This window comes from Macaca fascicularis, chromosome 14 (assembly GCF_037993035.2).
Source record: "Macaca fascicularis isolate 582-1 chromosome 14, T2T-MFA8v1.1".
NCBI lineage: Eukaryota > Metazoa > Chordata > Mammalia > Primates > Cercopithecidae > Macaca > Macaca fascicularis.
In genome coordinates this window covers 130,317,078-130,334,110 of record NC_088388.1, presented here as the reverse complement: position 1 = coordinate 130,334,110, position 17,033 = coordinate 130,317,078, and the positions used below count along the sequence as shown (strand labels likewise).

The following is a 17,033-nucleotide window of genomic DNA, read 5'->3' as shown; positions in this document are numbered from 1 at the left end:
ATATAAGGATAGGTTCTCATTCAGTGCGTCTACTGATGTTGGTTTTTGTTGTTATTACTAATATTACGGTGATGATTCTTGTAATAACTCTGTCAGGTAGGTATTAAGAGATAATTTAGCCTATTTCACAGATTTAAAAAAAAAAAAAAGGCTCAGAGAGATTAGGTTAATAATTTAACGGTCCAGTTAAGGCCCAGCTTAAGTTTTTCCCAACACCAGAATCCATTGTTCCCACTACAGAACATAGTCTCAATTCACATGTTTCATGCAGACTTATGAGTTGAATATATATGTTTAGGATAAATATGTATATACGGTATCTAGCCATGCTGTAAAGAAAATTCACAGGGTAGACTCCCAACTATTGGGAGCTGACTACGTGTGACCCCACCTCTGATGCCACCACAGGGCTCTGTGATTTTATGTCTCTGTAACAGTGTCGAGAAAGTACTTCTCTGGGTATCAAGTGTCCTTCTACGCTATCAAGTATCCACCTTTGCTTTCCTTCTTCCTGTGAGTGAGCATGGAACCCCATGTTGTGAATAGTATTTTGAAAGTCTGTGGAAACTATGTGCTTAAAGGAATTAGCAGAAGCCGAGGTGGCAACGGTCAAGTACAGGTGGGCTTCCAGAGGAAGGTGACCACAGGCCTTAGGTGAAAAGACAAAGCTGCATCCATTTACTGTGGATAAAAATTCAAACAAAATATACACACTTCCCATCTAGGCTTAACTCTACAAGTCTTCCAATCACTACATTCTAAAGGTCAGGCCTAACTCAACCCTAGAGACTTGGGCAAGATTTTGTGTTTGACGATGGCTCCAAAGCCAGGCCAGTATCCTGGTGTGGTGCTTGGAGCCCGGCACCAACTACTAATTATATATTAATGGTAACTAGGAAAGCAACTACTTTTTAAATAACAAAGGTAACCCCAGGGGCATGGAAATGTCAGACTGAATGCTTAATCAAGTTGGTGCAAAATGCTCTAGGGAGCAATGTTAGATTTTCAGCCACAAATGGAGATAATCCGAGAAATTTTTTTTAAAAGGCAAAAATCTCACTTCCTTAGCATACACACTGTGTAGGTTTGATTACTCAATAGAGAGATGAAATATGCGCTAAATAATTCTTCTGAACAGTTCATTAGGCCTAATCCGTCTCTGATTTCTGCGAGTCCATTAATTCCAAATATGTGCCTACTTATACGTACACACACATCCACATATGATCATAAAATGCCAGCTTAATTTCACAATGTAATATCTTGGAAATGGCAACAGGTAAAACGTCAAATTGGATATTATGCATATTTTAAACGTTTATAATTTTCAGATATGATAAGTGAAAATGACAAGAGTGGGCCCAAGAAGGAAGACATTTCAGTTAGAAAACCCTGAATCCCCACGGCTGGAGGTGTGTGCTGCAGGGGTCACACATCAAATATGGGTTGCCAGAAATCTACAAAGTCCACATGCAAACGACCAGGCCTCTGGGCGCAGCAAGTGAATCAACACAGGTGTGGGGGCTACTCGCTTATGTGGGATTTGTATTTAATTCCCATCTCCTGAGAGCTGTGCTCCTATCATCATTCACACCTTAATTTGGACATGAGAAGAGCACTTACAGACACTGAGGACCTCCAGATCCCTTTGTTGACTGCCTGCCCCTTATTCAGCTTTGACATTTCCTCCTCCTTGCCTTGCTCGTCTTTGACTAGGTCATTCCACTTGCCAATCCATCTGCCCAACACGCTCTTCCCTGCAGGGCTTTCTCCACGGTTCACCGCCTTGACCATCATGCAAGGCCCTGCTCCTCCCTGCACACCAGGTTACTCTGTCCCCTAACCTATAGTTTACTTTCTGTCCCAATGCTTTCCACTATGTGATGCGCTGTTTGTTTGTTTACTTATTTGTTTTCCAACAGCTGGTTCCTGCTAAGTACGGTTGTGCAGGTTGTGCGCTGCTCAAGGGCTGAAGAAGGCAACAAAATAATGCAGCCAGCACTCTGTTTACTCAGCCAGGGACTCGGGCGAACAACGTCATCAGCGAGGAATGCCTACTCCCCTACTCCTACTTGGTCTGTGCAAGTTGTATGCTAGGAGAAGACGCCTTTTTTTTTCTAATCCATACAAGTTGCAACCCTCATCTCCTTCGCTAAACACTACTCTGTAAGAGAGGAGCTCAGCACCTAGAACAGTTCCTGGCTCATAGGAGATGTACAGTAGGCACTACTGAAACAACACGGCAAAACCCATCCATCTAATCTCCAAGGATACATTAAGCTCCTATTATGTGCCAGGCACTGTGCAGCATACCAAAGCAAGAACAAAAACAAAACAAGATCCCGGACCCCGGAATTACAAACCGTGGAATCGAGCCACCTGAATCTTGCCCCCTGTCTCTGCATTGCCTCCATTCCTTGTATGTCTCCTATCCACGGCTCTGGCTCAGTCTCTTCCCCTTTCCACAGCTTCCTTTCTCCTTTACCCAAATCCATACACGATTGCTCCGCCACCTGGTTTCTCTTCAAAGCTTGGAACTCTGGCTGGGTGTGGTGGCTCACATCTAACTGTAATCCCAGCACGTTGGCAGGCCAAGGCAGGCACATCGCTTGATCCCAGGAGTCTGAGACCTCCTCGGTAACATGGTGAAACCCTGTCTCTCCAAAAAATACAAAAATTAGCTGGGCATGGTGGCATGTGCCTGTGGTCCCAGCCATTTGAGAGGCTAAGGTGGGACGGTAACCTGAGCCCAGGGAGGTTGAGGGTGTAGTGAGCTGAGACTACATCACTGCACTCCAGCCTGGGTGACAGAGCAAGACCCTGTTTAAAAAAAAAAAAAAAAAGGAACTCTAATAGTGGTTTTCTCTTCTTTCCCTTTAACATTCTTGAGAACAAGCCTACAAATCATCCTATCTATCTCTTTAGTGTGTGTCAATTAAAACACTGGATGTTAGAATATCTCTAGCACAAAAGGTTATACTAAATAAGTGACCTCCAGCCATTAATGAGTAATTTATCATCTAAGAGGTATTTTCACCAATTATAGCGTGTCTTGAGTTACGTCCATTATGGATATGTGCTCATTTGCCTCAAGGTAAAACTTTTCCTTGTCACTGCTTTTCACATTCCTGCAGAATAAAGCAGACACGTTACTTGGACCACAGATGTAAACAGTCAAGCAACTGAAAATCAAACATTTGAGACTTCCGTTTGAAAAGGCCATGGTTCTCACTTTCAGACACATGCAAAAATCACCAAAAGGCTTGCCAAGAAATTGTAATAAGTGCTTAGGTCTGGATTCAGAAACTACATCTGTATATTTCTATGCAGCTGAGATCAGAAAATATAAATGATAATGGTTGAGTATTGAATTAGATAGGATAATGCTAGCTATTGTAACAAATCCTCTCTGAACTCTCAGAAGCCTGAATGCAAGTTTGTTTTTCCTTTAGGTAATAATTTAACAGGGTTCCTGGCCAGCTGGTGGGTGTGGGTGCGAGCCCTGCTCCGTGCTGTCATTCAGGAATTTGGCCGATGGAGCTCTGCCAAACAGGACACAGGTTTCCAAGGTAATTTTGGACATCAATATCCAGATGGTCTAAGGAGAAAGAACATAAAGAATTTCACAGGGGATGTTTTTCTGGGCCAACCTACACAGAGCTCCGGCTCACGTTCCTTTGGGTACAGCTGTCACGTGGTCACTTCTAAATTCAAAAGAGTCTGGGAAAGGCAGCCGAGTTTGTGCTCAGGGGAAAAATAAAAAAACTTATATACGATTTGAGCAGCCAGTAATCTCTTCCTCAAATCTAAAGAACGAAACAGAGCATATTCTCACTTCACAGAGTGAACCGGAGGCCTGGGAACGCTCATTTTCTTAGCGGCCCCACATGATGCGTTGGGACAGAGCCAGGACTAAAAGCCAGGTCACCTTGGCCCGAGACCACAAGTCACATGCCAAAAGCAATGAACCGTGCTGACACTTTTCAAAACCCACCCCACCAGCAGATGTCTGTGTAGCTGTAGAGTGTGCACCGCACCGGCGTCAGCCGCCGCCCCCAGCTCCACGCCCTGCACTGTGCATTTCCACGCATGGCTCCAGGATCACGAGAGGCACACCCTGCCCTCTGCCCACCATGGGCCCATTGCAGGCCGGCTCCTTCCTCGGTTATGTAAGGCTAACACCAAGTATGAGCAGAGCGTCAGGCACTGCTCCACGTACTTCATGCTTCACACTGGCCTAGAACCCCTATTATTAGTCCCTTCAAATGAAGATAAACTGAGGCACGGCAAGGCTAATCCATGTGCCAAAGGTCATATACCCAGTGGCTGAGCCAGAATCTGAAACTGGGGATGGGAGGAGGGTCTGGCTCCAGACCCTGCACTTAATCATTATCTTCTAGAGCCCGAAGGTACAATTCTCTTAATAAAGAAAGGTTAACATGAAAGATTGGACATTGAATGATGTGTGAAACTTCAGGCTCACAGCCTGATTTCTAGCTGCTGCTTCCCTTCCTTCCCTTCCCCCCAGGTTTGTAGGTCTTGAGCAGAATAATCCTTATTCTCCAGTGTTTATTAGATTTTCCATAAAACCCCTCATGATAGTGGATATTTAAAGGCTCTTTAGATTCCACACGTGTAGATGTTATGAAGTGGGTCACATGGCCCGACCATTTCCTCCTCAATGTCTCATTCCACTCTCTGACCTAGAAAACGAACACACCAGCTCACACACACCCCATCTGAACTCTGTTTAATACCCGATCCCGCGCCAATACACAGACAGACCTGAGCTTCCTCTTTCTAGTAAAAGATAAATAATTTCACTGTGAATAGCTTACTATTATTCCTAACAAACGTTTCATTCACTCAACAACTATTCTGTAATAGATCCCATGTCCCAGGCAGTAATGTAATCACTATAAATGAGAGCAACAAACTCAGCAGCTTGGTAGACCCTGCATTTTAGGGGGAGTAGCAATAAATAAGAAATAAATAAATAACAGACTTCTCTTGGTGGTACAGGCTGTGAAGAAAATTAAAGCTAGGCAGAGGGATAGAAAGATGGGGGCTGAGGACATCGCTATTTCAAACAGCATGATCTGCAAAGCCTTTTTTTAAGATGGGGTACTGGAGTAGATGCATGAATTCAAGGAGGGTCTAGACACATAAGTTTATAGCAGATCTTAAGAGAGGGAAGAACATTTCTTAAGTCAAGAAGAGTCTTAGTAAGTTCCAGGAACAGCAGAGAAGTTCAGCGTTCTGCATTCACATAAGTGAGGTAGCAGTGATGTGGGGAGTGGTATAAGGCTTAGATAGGCTCCAGGTGATTAAAAAGCCTCTACGTCATCCAGATGGTTGCATTTCATTCTAAGTTTAACCAGAAGCCACTGTGGGATTTTGAACAGAGTCACGTGATTCTTGTGAAATGGTAGCTGGGGCTACTAGACAGATAATAAATTCCAGGGCAACAGGAGTAGAAACAGCGGACCAGACAAGATGCCACCAGAAGAGCCCAGGAGAGACGGTGGTGGCCTTGCCCAGGGAGGTGGTGCTAGAGATGGTAAAACGTGGTCTGATTCAGGATAACTCTTAAAAGAAAAAACAAACGGGATTTAGCGATGAATTAGATGAAGCACAGGAGAGAATGAAAAAAATAAAAGATGTACTAGGTTTGCAGTTCCTAAGATCAGAAAGACTGAGGGAGAGGCAGGATGGAGTAGCTGGCCGTGGTCCAATGGGCCCTGTGTCAAGGGCACCGGCTGGGAGGACCCAGTTTGAATGTCATCATTAAAAGTCTCCGTAGATGAGCAACAGGATGTGTGGTCTGGAGGTCCAGAGTGAAGAAGCGTGGTCAGAACAGACGGCAGATGACTATGACAAGGAAGGGGCAGAGGGCGACAGAGCCAAGTGGCATTTCCTCCACCCTAACGGGAGACGTTGAGAAAGATGAAAAAGAAATGTCCAGCAGCCATAGCAAGGAGGACGTTTATCCAACTTTCCAGCCTCAGGGTAAGTAAGGTATTTGAGAAAAACAGCCACTTTTGAGGACTCCAGGAATGGCAATAATCCAGGGAACAGCCAAGTTTCAACTAAAGCAAAAAAGAAAACAGGAAAATAAGGGGGGAACATTCAAAGTAGAGACTGCAGATGTAAAAATGTTGCTAGCGACAGATCATAAGTCCCGAGAGTAAAAAGGTTTGGAGGATGAGGAAGAGGTTTGCAACTGGGTTAGACTGTTGGACGTCAGGATATGAGTCTAGAAAATGATGCATGGCCCTGGGGTTGAAGGTCTGTGATTTCTGAGGTGGTTGAGATAACGGAGAAGATACAATAGGGTTTGTCCTGATGGTCTCTGAGGAATAAAAGGGCAAGCATTTCTACCCTGATTGGCTTCTTTGGGAGTTGCAATGGAGAGGCTGGGCTCACGACTGAGACCCAGAAGCATTCCGGGCTCTGGCACCTCCTCTGTGGGCTGCAGTGGCTCATGTCATTGTTGGGAACTGGGTGATCTAACTAGGCCTATCTATGGTCCTTTGCATGCTTGTTACTATTATTTAACAACATTATTTCTTTAATATGCAAATGTTCCAGTGTCCTACTGCTGTCATAATACAGTACCAAAACGGGGTGGCTGAAAACAGTGGAAATGTGTTGTCCCACAGTTCTGGAGCCCAGAAGTCTGAAATCACAGTGATCACTGTGTTGGCAGCGCCATACTCCCTTTGAAACTTGTAAGGAAGTTTTCCTCCTTGCCTCTTCCTAATTCCTAGCTGTTTGCTGGCAACCTGGGGCATTTTTGGCTTGCAAGTGCATCACTACAGCCTCTGCCTTTGTGGTCACTCTCTGCGTGTCTTCTGTGTCTCCACATAAGCATCTTTTTACCAGAACACCAGTTACATTCGTTTAGAGGCACACTCTACTGTAGTATGACCATGACCTCACCCTTACCCACTTACTCTAGTATGACCTCACCTTACCACACTTACTCTAGTATGACCTCACCTTACCACACTTACTCTAGTATGACCTCACCTTATCTGCAGCAACCATATTTACAAATAAAGTCACACTGTAAGGTATTGGAGGTTAGGACATCAATATAACTTTTTTAATGGTGGGGAGATGGGACAAAATTCAACCCATAACACCACAGCACTGCTATTTCCAGCTTTTCTGTCTAAAAACTGCACTAAATTAAAAATAATTTGCATGTGTTCTTTTTCTTACTTACAGCTTCTGATGGGTTAGCATTTTGGATTGAGCCCTCCTGACAGGTAAATTTGTCCAAAGATGACTATTCTGAATGTGAGAGCATTTTTTCACTCATCCCGCACATTAGAGGCCGTTTGAAAGCCAGAGAAGATCAAGAAACTATTTTCACACAGATACATCTTCCTCTGACTCCATGAACCCAACAAAGCTTATTTGAAGGTCGATTTTAGTTGTTTTAATGTTCCATCAGTCTGTTGGTTGACGCTGTTTTCATTAGAAATTCTATTATTTTAATAAATCCATCAGCGAGATTGTAAGGTTAGTTTATATGTTCATTTTATAAGGAAATCTAACCCCCCAAAAGCTTCCTAAGCCAAAACATTTCACACTGATAAGACAGCAAGTTGCCCAAATACACCCAAATAAAACCAAATAATTCAACAATGTGAATAAATGAGATTTAAGAAAAACAGATCATGAAAGATCAAGACTGCTACTCATAGTTCACTAAATTTAAACTAATGTAAGCCCTTTGACATTGGGTTAAAACGGACAGGACTCTTCCTGTGATCCCATCAGTGAATGCTGAGATCAGTTTCTAATGCCAGATGCACTGGTGTTGCCCTAGACCTGACCAGAAGTAAAATTCCCAAATGCAAAGAAGTTCCTTCTCTATTTTCACTATCACCACTCAAGCCCTGAGCCTGCCTCCGAATGCTCAGGAGATATGAATGAAGAGAAGATTTACAATTAGAGAACATTAAAGCTGCAGGAGTCTTAAACTGCCCCTTCCCCAACACATGTTATCGCAGACCCTGTGTTTACCGTTTGACTCCAGTGGAATTATCATGGAAAAATCATTTCTCCAAGGAAAAAGGGTCTGGCAACCCGAAATCTATGCATGAATTCACAGATAACCTGCTCCACAGAACCTTCTGGATGAATTTTTCTGGTGGGAAATGCATCTTCAGAGCCATGAACTATCACAACGTGCTATGCAACAATCTTCTTATGAAAAACAAAGAAATATCTTTCTTCTCACTCCCTCTCAGAAATAAAACATCTCAAGAAATGATTTGAAACTGAAGAATCTCTGAACAGATGTATAGCAGAGGCACCACAAAAAAACTCACAATTATAGGCGGACAAAGGGGGATCTGTCCACCTATAACTGGATCTTTCAGAAGCAAGACACTGGTATATCTGCCAAAGTGTTTAAGCCACAATAAGTTTATAATGAAAGTTGGTATATGTGTGTATATTATATACACATATATGCACACATGCATGTGTACATACATATATATTCATACATAAAGAAAGTTATAACTATATACTATGCTTTGTGTGTGTTATCTCATTTTAACCTAAAACAACACTTTGAGATTGGGTAATGACGGTCCTCTTTAAATGGAGGGTGGAGAGATTACAAATTTTGCCTGCAATCAAAGTGCCTGAGCCAGTGTTTGTAGATTCCTGTCTCCCACTCTGTCTTCTTTCTAGCCTACCACTCCTGGTACCTTTGAGCCAGTAAGGTCTTATGTGTTGGAGATCTTTGTCTCCAACTATTGTACTCCTAGTAAACTTCCCTGTTGCTTCCTTCTCTCTTCAGTTCACACATGCAATCTGAAATTGCATCCTAAACCCAATAAATCCTTGCTTTCCTAAAAAATAATATAAAATAATATTATTTGACCATCTATAATGATGTTGGTAGTATTACTTATTATTTATTTAGTATTAGTTATCTATTACACAGTGGGAACCCATCAACTTACTCCTGAGGAAGCAAAATGACCTTAAATAACACAAGGATAATGTTCAATTTTACTCATCAGTGGAGACTTTCAACCCAAGAGAACAAATATGCCATTACCATTAATTATCTTTTTTTTACGAGATTCCCCAGGAGAGATGCCTATTAGTAGTTAAGAAAAGAAGGAAGCACTTTGGAGCTGGTCCCTCCTGTTCCCCTGGTACTATGGCATCCAGATCCACTGACTGGCCTGTGGAATCCTCCTGGAATTGGTGTCTGCCTTGATTGGTTCAATACCACATTCCAGAGAAGTGGGTGGAAATGTTCATGGTATTATTAGCCTCCTGTGAGAAAGTCGAAGACTGCTGATACCTAAAGCCAAAGATGAACGGAAGAGCCTGGAGTAAGAGTCTTCCTCTGAACAAACTATGGAAATTGTAGGATTCTGTGAGTAGAAGGGACCTCTAGAGGTCAGCTGGGTCCCTGTGTCTCCACACCATGGACGACCTGAAACCTTAAACACTCCCAGGCCCTGTTTCTCACGCTTCAGGAGAGGGGATTCCTGTGCACCACGACCAGGAGGGACAACCAAACTCACTGGGTCTCTAGTGGGAGAGGAACTTGGCAATGAAGAATAGAAGGGACAGAACGAGACCAGCATTATAGAACAGAGGGGGATTGCCCAGGAGTCAGACACCACCCATCCTGAGTCCCAGGCTCAGCACCCACCTGAGTATGCGAGCTGGGAAAATACCTTCACTGTGCCTCTCAGCACTTTGGTTTCCTGCTCTGTAAAATCAGAGTAATAATTGTGTCCACCTGATGGAGCACCTGTGAGGATTAAATGAGGTTCTTCTGGTAAACTGCCCAGCACAGGACCTGACCCGCAGGAAACAGCTGTCCCACATGGAGTGAGAGTCAAAGCATAAGAATGCAAGGTGTGGTACAGACTAAACCAGCAGTCAGGAGAGAATACGGTGATAAATGTCAGCCAAATGCATTGAAAGCATTCACGGTCAGCAGGATGCTTTTGCACTTAGTAGGAAAACATGGCCTTTCCTTCAGCATGCGTAGCCCCAAGTGAGGGCTCACAGCCTGGGGATGGAGACTGTACTGGCTGCCGGCCCTCTCGCCCTTCTGGAAGGCATCCTTGTGCAAGACTGATTATCACTACATCCACTATCTGTAAAACCAGGTGGCTGACCTCCCAGATCTCTGCAATCCATTCAAATTCAAGAATGCTATGCATTTGAAAGAGGGAGAAAGGAGACATTTTTCTGCAAAGCACTTGTGGTTCAGATGAGGGGTGTTAGAGAACCGAGCTGGCCCCCTGTAGCCTCCTCTGGCTTTCAGTGACAACTGGCATCCTCCTACTCCTTCTGCCCCATGTTAGGTTGAGTTTTTAGTTTTCCCATTTTAGTTTTTGGCTCCTCAACAGCTGAATGTGCTTCCAGGAGCCTCCCTCCTTGGTCCCATCTGTCCCTTCTCCTCAGAGCCACAGGACACCAGCCGGATGCCTGGCAAGCCCCAAGGTGAGTGCCCAGTGGCCGGTCCTGGGAGGGGACAGCGGAGTGGGAGCAGCACAGGCTTCCTGAGTAGCATTGCTATTCTGAACGGGTGAACTCATAAACAACAGATCAATAGTTACACCGCCACAGCCACTGCCAGTACACTCCACAAACAGAGAGAAAGGACGGGCAGAGCGCTTTTCTGTGTCCCTCCTTATCTTGAAAATGCTAATTTCTCTAGGGTTGACTATATCATTGTTTCTTCAAAGGCTTAAGGACTGGGTGGGGAAGTGACCCAGCAGAAGGAAGGCATGTGTCACGGGTGCAAATATTAAATAATGGACAATCAACACACCCCGTTTGTGGCCTGGACAGACAGACACAAGTTCAATGACTTCTATGTATTTGTAACCTGTCCCCAGCACCTCCACAAGAGCAGCCTCACACAGCTGCCCAGACAGAAATGACACTGAGGAAGTAACATGCCTAAGGCAAGGACAACACAAAACAATCTAGGAAAAAGGACACAGACTCCGGGGAGGAGAAGACGTGATCTCAGGCCTTCATTCCTGCAGTCATTCATGCAACAACTTTATTGAACACCTTCTATCTGCCAGACACTGCTTATACAGTGCTAACAAGACAGAGCATATCTCTTCTCAAGGAATTTACAGTCCCTTTGGGAAAGACAAACCATACGCAGATAACCAAATAATGAATGGGATAACTTCGGATGGAGATGATTGTTCTGAAGAAAAAAACTGCAGGACGATATGCCAGGGTAAGACTAGTGGTAGTGGTAGAGGATTATTTTGATTTGCTATCAGGAAAGGCATCAGGGAGGGAATTCTGTGTGAGCTTAGGCCAAAATGAGAAGAAACAGCTGTCCATGGGAAGATCAGGGTACGGGTGTTCACAGCAGCGGGGACCACAAGAGGAAATGCTTTGCAGCTGGAATAAGCTGTGTTTATGGGTGTCCACAACAGAGTGAGTGAAGGGAAAGGCAGGATGAGAGTCCTTTGGATTTTATTAGCAAATTCCACAGGCCAAGCCATGTGCTGCGGATTAGGAGGCAAGCCTGGGGGAGGCATAGTTCTGCCCTCAAGAGGTTGTGGAGTAGTTGGAGGGACTACCAGAGAATCCATTTGCTTATCAAATGAAATTCCAAGCACTTTACATGACATGAGCAAAGTGCCACAGCTTCCTTCATCTAGAGGGTGACTCCCTGGGTCCTCTCAAGTATCAAAACCACATTTAGTCTGTGTGATTCAATGGAGTTCCACATCAAAACTCAACCTAAATTGCATACATTTCTCAGACCTTCAATTCCTAACTCACCCTAGAAAAACAACATCATCCAATCGCTAAGCCCATGGTCTAGAGGCACAACAGAATGCAGAGTTCAGTCTCTGATGCCCATCTACCAAGTGATCCCCAGGAAATAATGTACTTTACTAGCTGCTGCCTTAACTGGGGAATCTCCGAAACGTGGAAACCATTCATTGAAACTGCCAAGTGACCGGTGTGTTGATGCTTAGTGAAGGTCTCTAAGTGAATGACACCCATGCAGTTGGGCATCTGGGGCTCTGTAATTCCTCACTGATGTCTGCTCACTTCCACCCAGGAGCTAGGAGTTAGTGAAGTCCTGCCAACCCACAGAAAGCCTTCGCTCCAACAGAGGGGCTCTGCTCCAGCCACAGACAGCGTGATCGCCTACGTTTTCATGGTGTACTCTGCCTCACAAGGTCAATGATCTCTTTCTCCATGGCCAGCTTTTTCAGTTGGAGCCAAGCCCCCAAAAGCCAAGTCCAGGCCATATGCCTTTCCACACCCAAACACCCAGCTCAGTGCCTGATATGGTCTGGCTGTGTCCCCACCCAAATCTCATCTTGAATTGTAGCTCCCATAACTCCTATGTGTTGTGGGAGGGACCCAGTGGGAGACAATGGAATCATCAGGGCAGTTTTTCCCACACTGTTATCATGGTAGTGAATAAGTCTCACAGGATCTGATGATTTTATAACGGTTTCCCCTTTCTCTTGGCTTTCACTGTCTTGTCTGCCGCCATGTAAAATGTGCCTTTTGCCTTCTGCCATGATTGTGAGGCCTCCCCAGCCACGTGGAACTGTGAGTCCATTAAACCTCTTTTTCTTTATAAATTACCCCGTCTTGGGTGTGTCTTTATCAGCACTGTGAAAATGGACTAATACAGTCCCCTTCTTGAAAGAATCACTCAATACATTTTTGATTGACCATAGTTGAAATTTGAAATAAAATGATAGAGAAATGTGGTAAGGAGATAAATTGAATATAGCTGGGGGATATTGCTGTTTGGCTTTCATTCATTTTGTTTGAGTAAGAATCTGCCAGCAGACAGTGCTCATGCCATGACAAGGCATGATTCTCACTTTCCAAGAGGTGCTCTGCAGCCCAAGGGAAGAAAGAAGACAGAGAGTTAGTGAACACTGGAAAACAGGGTCTAAGCCAAAATGAATAGGGCAGACATTAAGTGCCACAGAGGAATGAGAGGAGCACAGAATTCAAAAGGTCCTGAATAGTCCTGGGAAGCCTGGTGTACAAAGTCAAGGAGCAGAGTCCTGAGCCAGCATACTGGCCTGCCACTGGATGCCTGTGTCATTTCAGGTAAGTTCCCCCTCACTGGGTCTTAACGGGGAATAATTAAGTCTACTTCAGAGAGTTGTGAGGATTAAATGTTACTGTTTACATAAAATGTTCACACAGTAACAGACCAATGATAGTACTATGCATCCCATTAACATGATTATTACCAGTGCTTCATAGTCTGGCTTCCAAGCTTCCTAGCTGTGCCACCCTCATCAAAGGATGTAAACTCTCCACACCTCAGTTTCCTCCTCTGTAAAAGATGGATAATAATATCTCCTACACCATAGGGCTGTTATTGAAGTGTTAATGTTGCGAGGCTGAATGATAGGTTAGATATTATTAAAACACTCAGATACTCCCTAACACATAGTAAGCACTCAATAAACATTGGCTAATAGTACTATTATTGCAGATTCTGTTTTACCTCACCCTTTTAAGAAACATGCCTACAGAATGTCAGCAGGAGGGCAGAAAGAGTGGGAGATTGTAAACTGTAATTCTTTTCAGGCTGTCAATGCTATGCTAATTGAAAGGTTTCCCAATACCTCCACAAGGATTGTTAGAGCTGCTTGGATAAGATAAAACATTTTTTAAAAGTTTCCTCACATTAGAATCTTCTGCTGAGCATTTATTCTTTAGGGACTGCAAAAGATCCTCAAAAAATGATGTTGGTGAGAACAAAGCAGAATAAAATGAAATTAGAGCAAAAAGTCCTCTGCTGGTTATGAAGAAAACTACAAGTATCACCACCATCACCCAATCACCCATAAGAAGATGGATATGGCGGCCCTCCAGGCCACAGCACAGGTGCTCTGGTCTCCCCTAGCTGTGGTTCCTTACCGCTTAGTCATATGATTAGCCAAAGAAGAAAAAAACAAACGGAAGAAGAAAGAAAGAAAGATGGAAAGAAGGAAGGAAGGGTCCTCTGTCCCCCTACACACACACAATACAAAGCAAAAAGAAAATAACTCAGAACTCTGAACTACTAAATTGTTGCAACCTACAGTCACGTTATGTGAAAATGTAGCAATTTTTATGCAAACAAAATACATTCTGAAATTCCTACTTGCCTCTCTGTACACAGAACAAGAAAATGCAAGGCCTGTGTTTGAGAGTTCAGGGACTTCCACTCCACCAAAGTCCATCCCAGCAGGGCAGCCCTTCCTTGTTCTAGTGCATCAGAGTCTGAGAAGAAGGGCAATCCTGAGAGGCCTGAGCATCCTCCAAATGGTTATTACACCTGGTGCCTGATTCACATCCTCGGCCAGGCCCACGGTCAAGGGCTGATGTGGCTCAGACCCTAGCTCATCTAATCCCTGCCCTGTAGTGCTCCATCCACTGTGAGGGCCTTTCTCTTGCATATCAGGAAGACATTCAGCCCCTGAGGCTGGCACAGAATGACAGGAGATGTTCCAGAAGGAACTTGGCTGGGTTGGGGCCAATTCAAGGGTCTAGAAAGGAAGCTCCACCATGTTCCCATCTCCATCCATACCCAAACAATACCACTGTGTGGAGAGCACATGTGAAAATGCAAACAAACATTAGTGCTGAAAGAGAGAAAGGGACTGGCAGAATGAGAAAAAAGAAGCATGAAAGGGAAGACAAAGAAAGGTAAGTCAGCCAGTACATGATAATGCGATTTCAAAAAGAAGCTACTCCTAACCCAGGCCTGTCCCGTGATTCAGCCTCTGCTGAATACGGCCACCCTCTGGACAGTCCTGATTTTCAGAAGCCTTGAAGACTACCTCTGGAAACCAGATCCTGGCCTCAGACAGAGGGTCTCTGTCTGCCAGGACCCACTTCCTGTTTATTTATCTTCAAATCTCTACAGAGCTACCTCACACCTTTTCCTTGAAAAAAAAAAAAAAAATCCCATTTGTATCTAAAATGTTCCCCATATGAGAATGTCTCTGTCCCTGGGAGACCCTCCTTGCAGTCAAGGACTAAGGACAAAGAGGGCATCCAGAGAACATTAAATTTCCTTGATTATTACTGCTTTAGACATTCATTTTTGGTTTTTTATTTAAGTAGTCTGAAATCACTGCATATTTGTAACTCCCCTGAAATCCACTTTTAAAGCAGATACACAATCATTTCAGAGTGGGGGAAGCTAGTTGCTTTATTTTTTCCCAGAAGAGTGGAAGAGGTGGGTCTCATAAGCCAACACATAACTAGGAGTTCACCAGAGCCATGAGGATAAGCTCTCCCTAGACAAAGGATCACAGGATGTTTGTAGCCCTCCATGGGACCCTAAATTACACACTTCCTTTGGCAATATCCTGATAATTCAGCTCTGTATTGACATTGCCTCCTCTTCACCATTTTCTATCCTATAGATACTGCCTTAAGTATACAGTCCACAAACAACCCAATCCTAGAAGAAGTCATCAGAGGGGCAAAACAGCGGGCAATGGCACCAGGGTTATCTTTCCGGAAATCTTCATGTGCAAAGGACAAGAATATTGCCATGTTGCCTTGTGGTTAGTTCTGTTGCTTAGTTTGGAAAACTTTATTTAAGAGGGCAGATGAAACCAAGGAGAGGCAGGGAAATCGTTCCCATGAACCTTCTTAACTTCTACCTCATGCTTATTTTCTTATAAAATTCCAGAAAATAAAATTTCCCATTGCAATCATTAAGTGTGTTGCCCTCATATGAGAGGTGTGGTTTATCAACACTGGAAATTGAGTTACCATTTCTGCAGGCAAGGTAATCAGGGAGATGGAATCATTCTACCTTACACAAAGCATAACCGAGATTATTCTTCTCCTCCTCCCCCAGTGCCTGTAAGCCTTAACCCCAGAAGCCAATCAGGACCCAACCCAACACTGAAACCTAGTTTCTCTTCAGTAGACGAGTTTTGCACGTACTGTTTTGGTGGACAGCAGGAACAGAACACAGTTCACCACAGTAAATGCCATTTTCCACGGACAAATCAGACTCCATGACTCGGGCCTCAGAAAGCCACGTTCAGACAGGAGAAAGCACCTCTGTCTGCTTACCAGCTCACGCCATGAGGGCACCCCAGGAAAGCCCGGGCACAGTCAGACCCAGGACAAAACAGCGGCTCTCCCAGAGTGCAGGAGCCAGGGCTGGCAAAGCCCCATGGCATGGGCAAGTGGGGGCATTCACTCCAAGCCAGACCCCTCCTTTGGGACTCATTAACTTCAGAGAAGACTGCTCACGGGGAGCCCCTCCAAGCCCCCTGTCACCACGGCCACCAGGCTCAGGCACAGACAGTGCCAGGGACAAGTCCCTCAGTCTCAGCGACCACCTGGTCCAGCCACCCCTCACCCTTAACAAGTGCCTAAGCCGCAGAGGCCAGTTTTTGGGAAAAAGCTCACCGCCAGAACCTGAGCCTTTCCCCATGAATGCCACATTCCCGGGCAGAGCTCCCAGCACAGCCATAAATTGTGCAGCCCAGGGAACCAGCGACCTCTCCGCCAACCCAGGCACGACTCAGTGCACACACCTGCACCCCTGCCCCTTACCCCCACCCCATACAAATCATCAATTCGTAGAATAATGTCAGCTCCCTACCTGAGGGTGGCGCTCTCCCCCTGCCGGACCGTCACGTTGTCCATAGCTTTGGGGAAGGTGGCATCTCCGCTGCGCACGGGCACTCCTGTGGGTACAAGGAACAGCAGCCTGAGAGACACGACCACGAGGCACTTCCAGGGCAGGAACAGGTACCCACAGACCCCCATCCTCGACAGCCACAACTTCCCAGAACTCCGGCAGCCGCACGGCACACGCCCCCCGGGCGAGCACAGGAAGTGGGTGGGGTGCGGAGCGAGCGCGGGGACGGAGCGGTGAACTAGCGGCGACCGGGAGGCGCGGGGAGGAGAAAAGCGCGCAGACTCCTCCAAGTCTAATATTCCTCCCCCAAATCCAGCCTCGGCTTGCCAGCCTCGGAAAACCAGTTCCACGGCGG

The 17,033-nt window shown here is 45.1% G+C and overlaps 1 protein-coding gene across 27 annotated transcripts in view; it reads right to left on the bottom strand.

Annotated features, from left to right (window-relative positions):
- The window catches only part of NTM (neurotrimin), a 1,404,754-nt gene that overhangs the window by 410,912 nt on the left and 976,809 nt on the right, over positions 1-17,033 (bottom strand). For all 27 annotated transcript variants that reach the window (XM_045369936.3, XM_015436083.4, XM_074015656.1 and 24 more), the window contains one exon: positions 16,640-16,724. In XM_045369936.3, the coding sequence (XP_045225871.1) occupies positions 16,640-16,724 (85 nt within the window). The remainder of the gene's footprint in view (positions 1-16,639; positions 16,725-17,033) is intronic.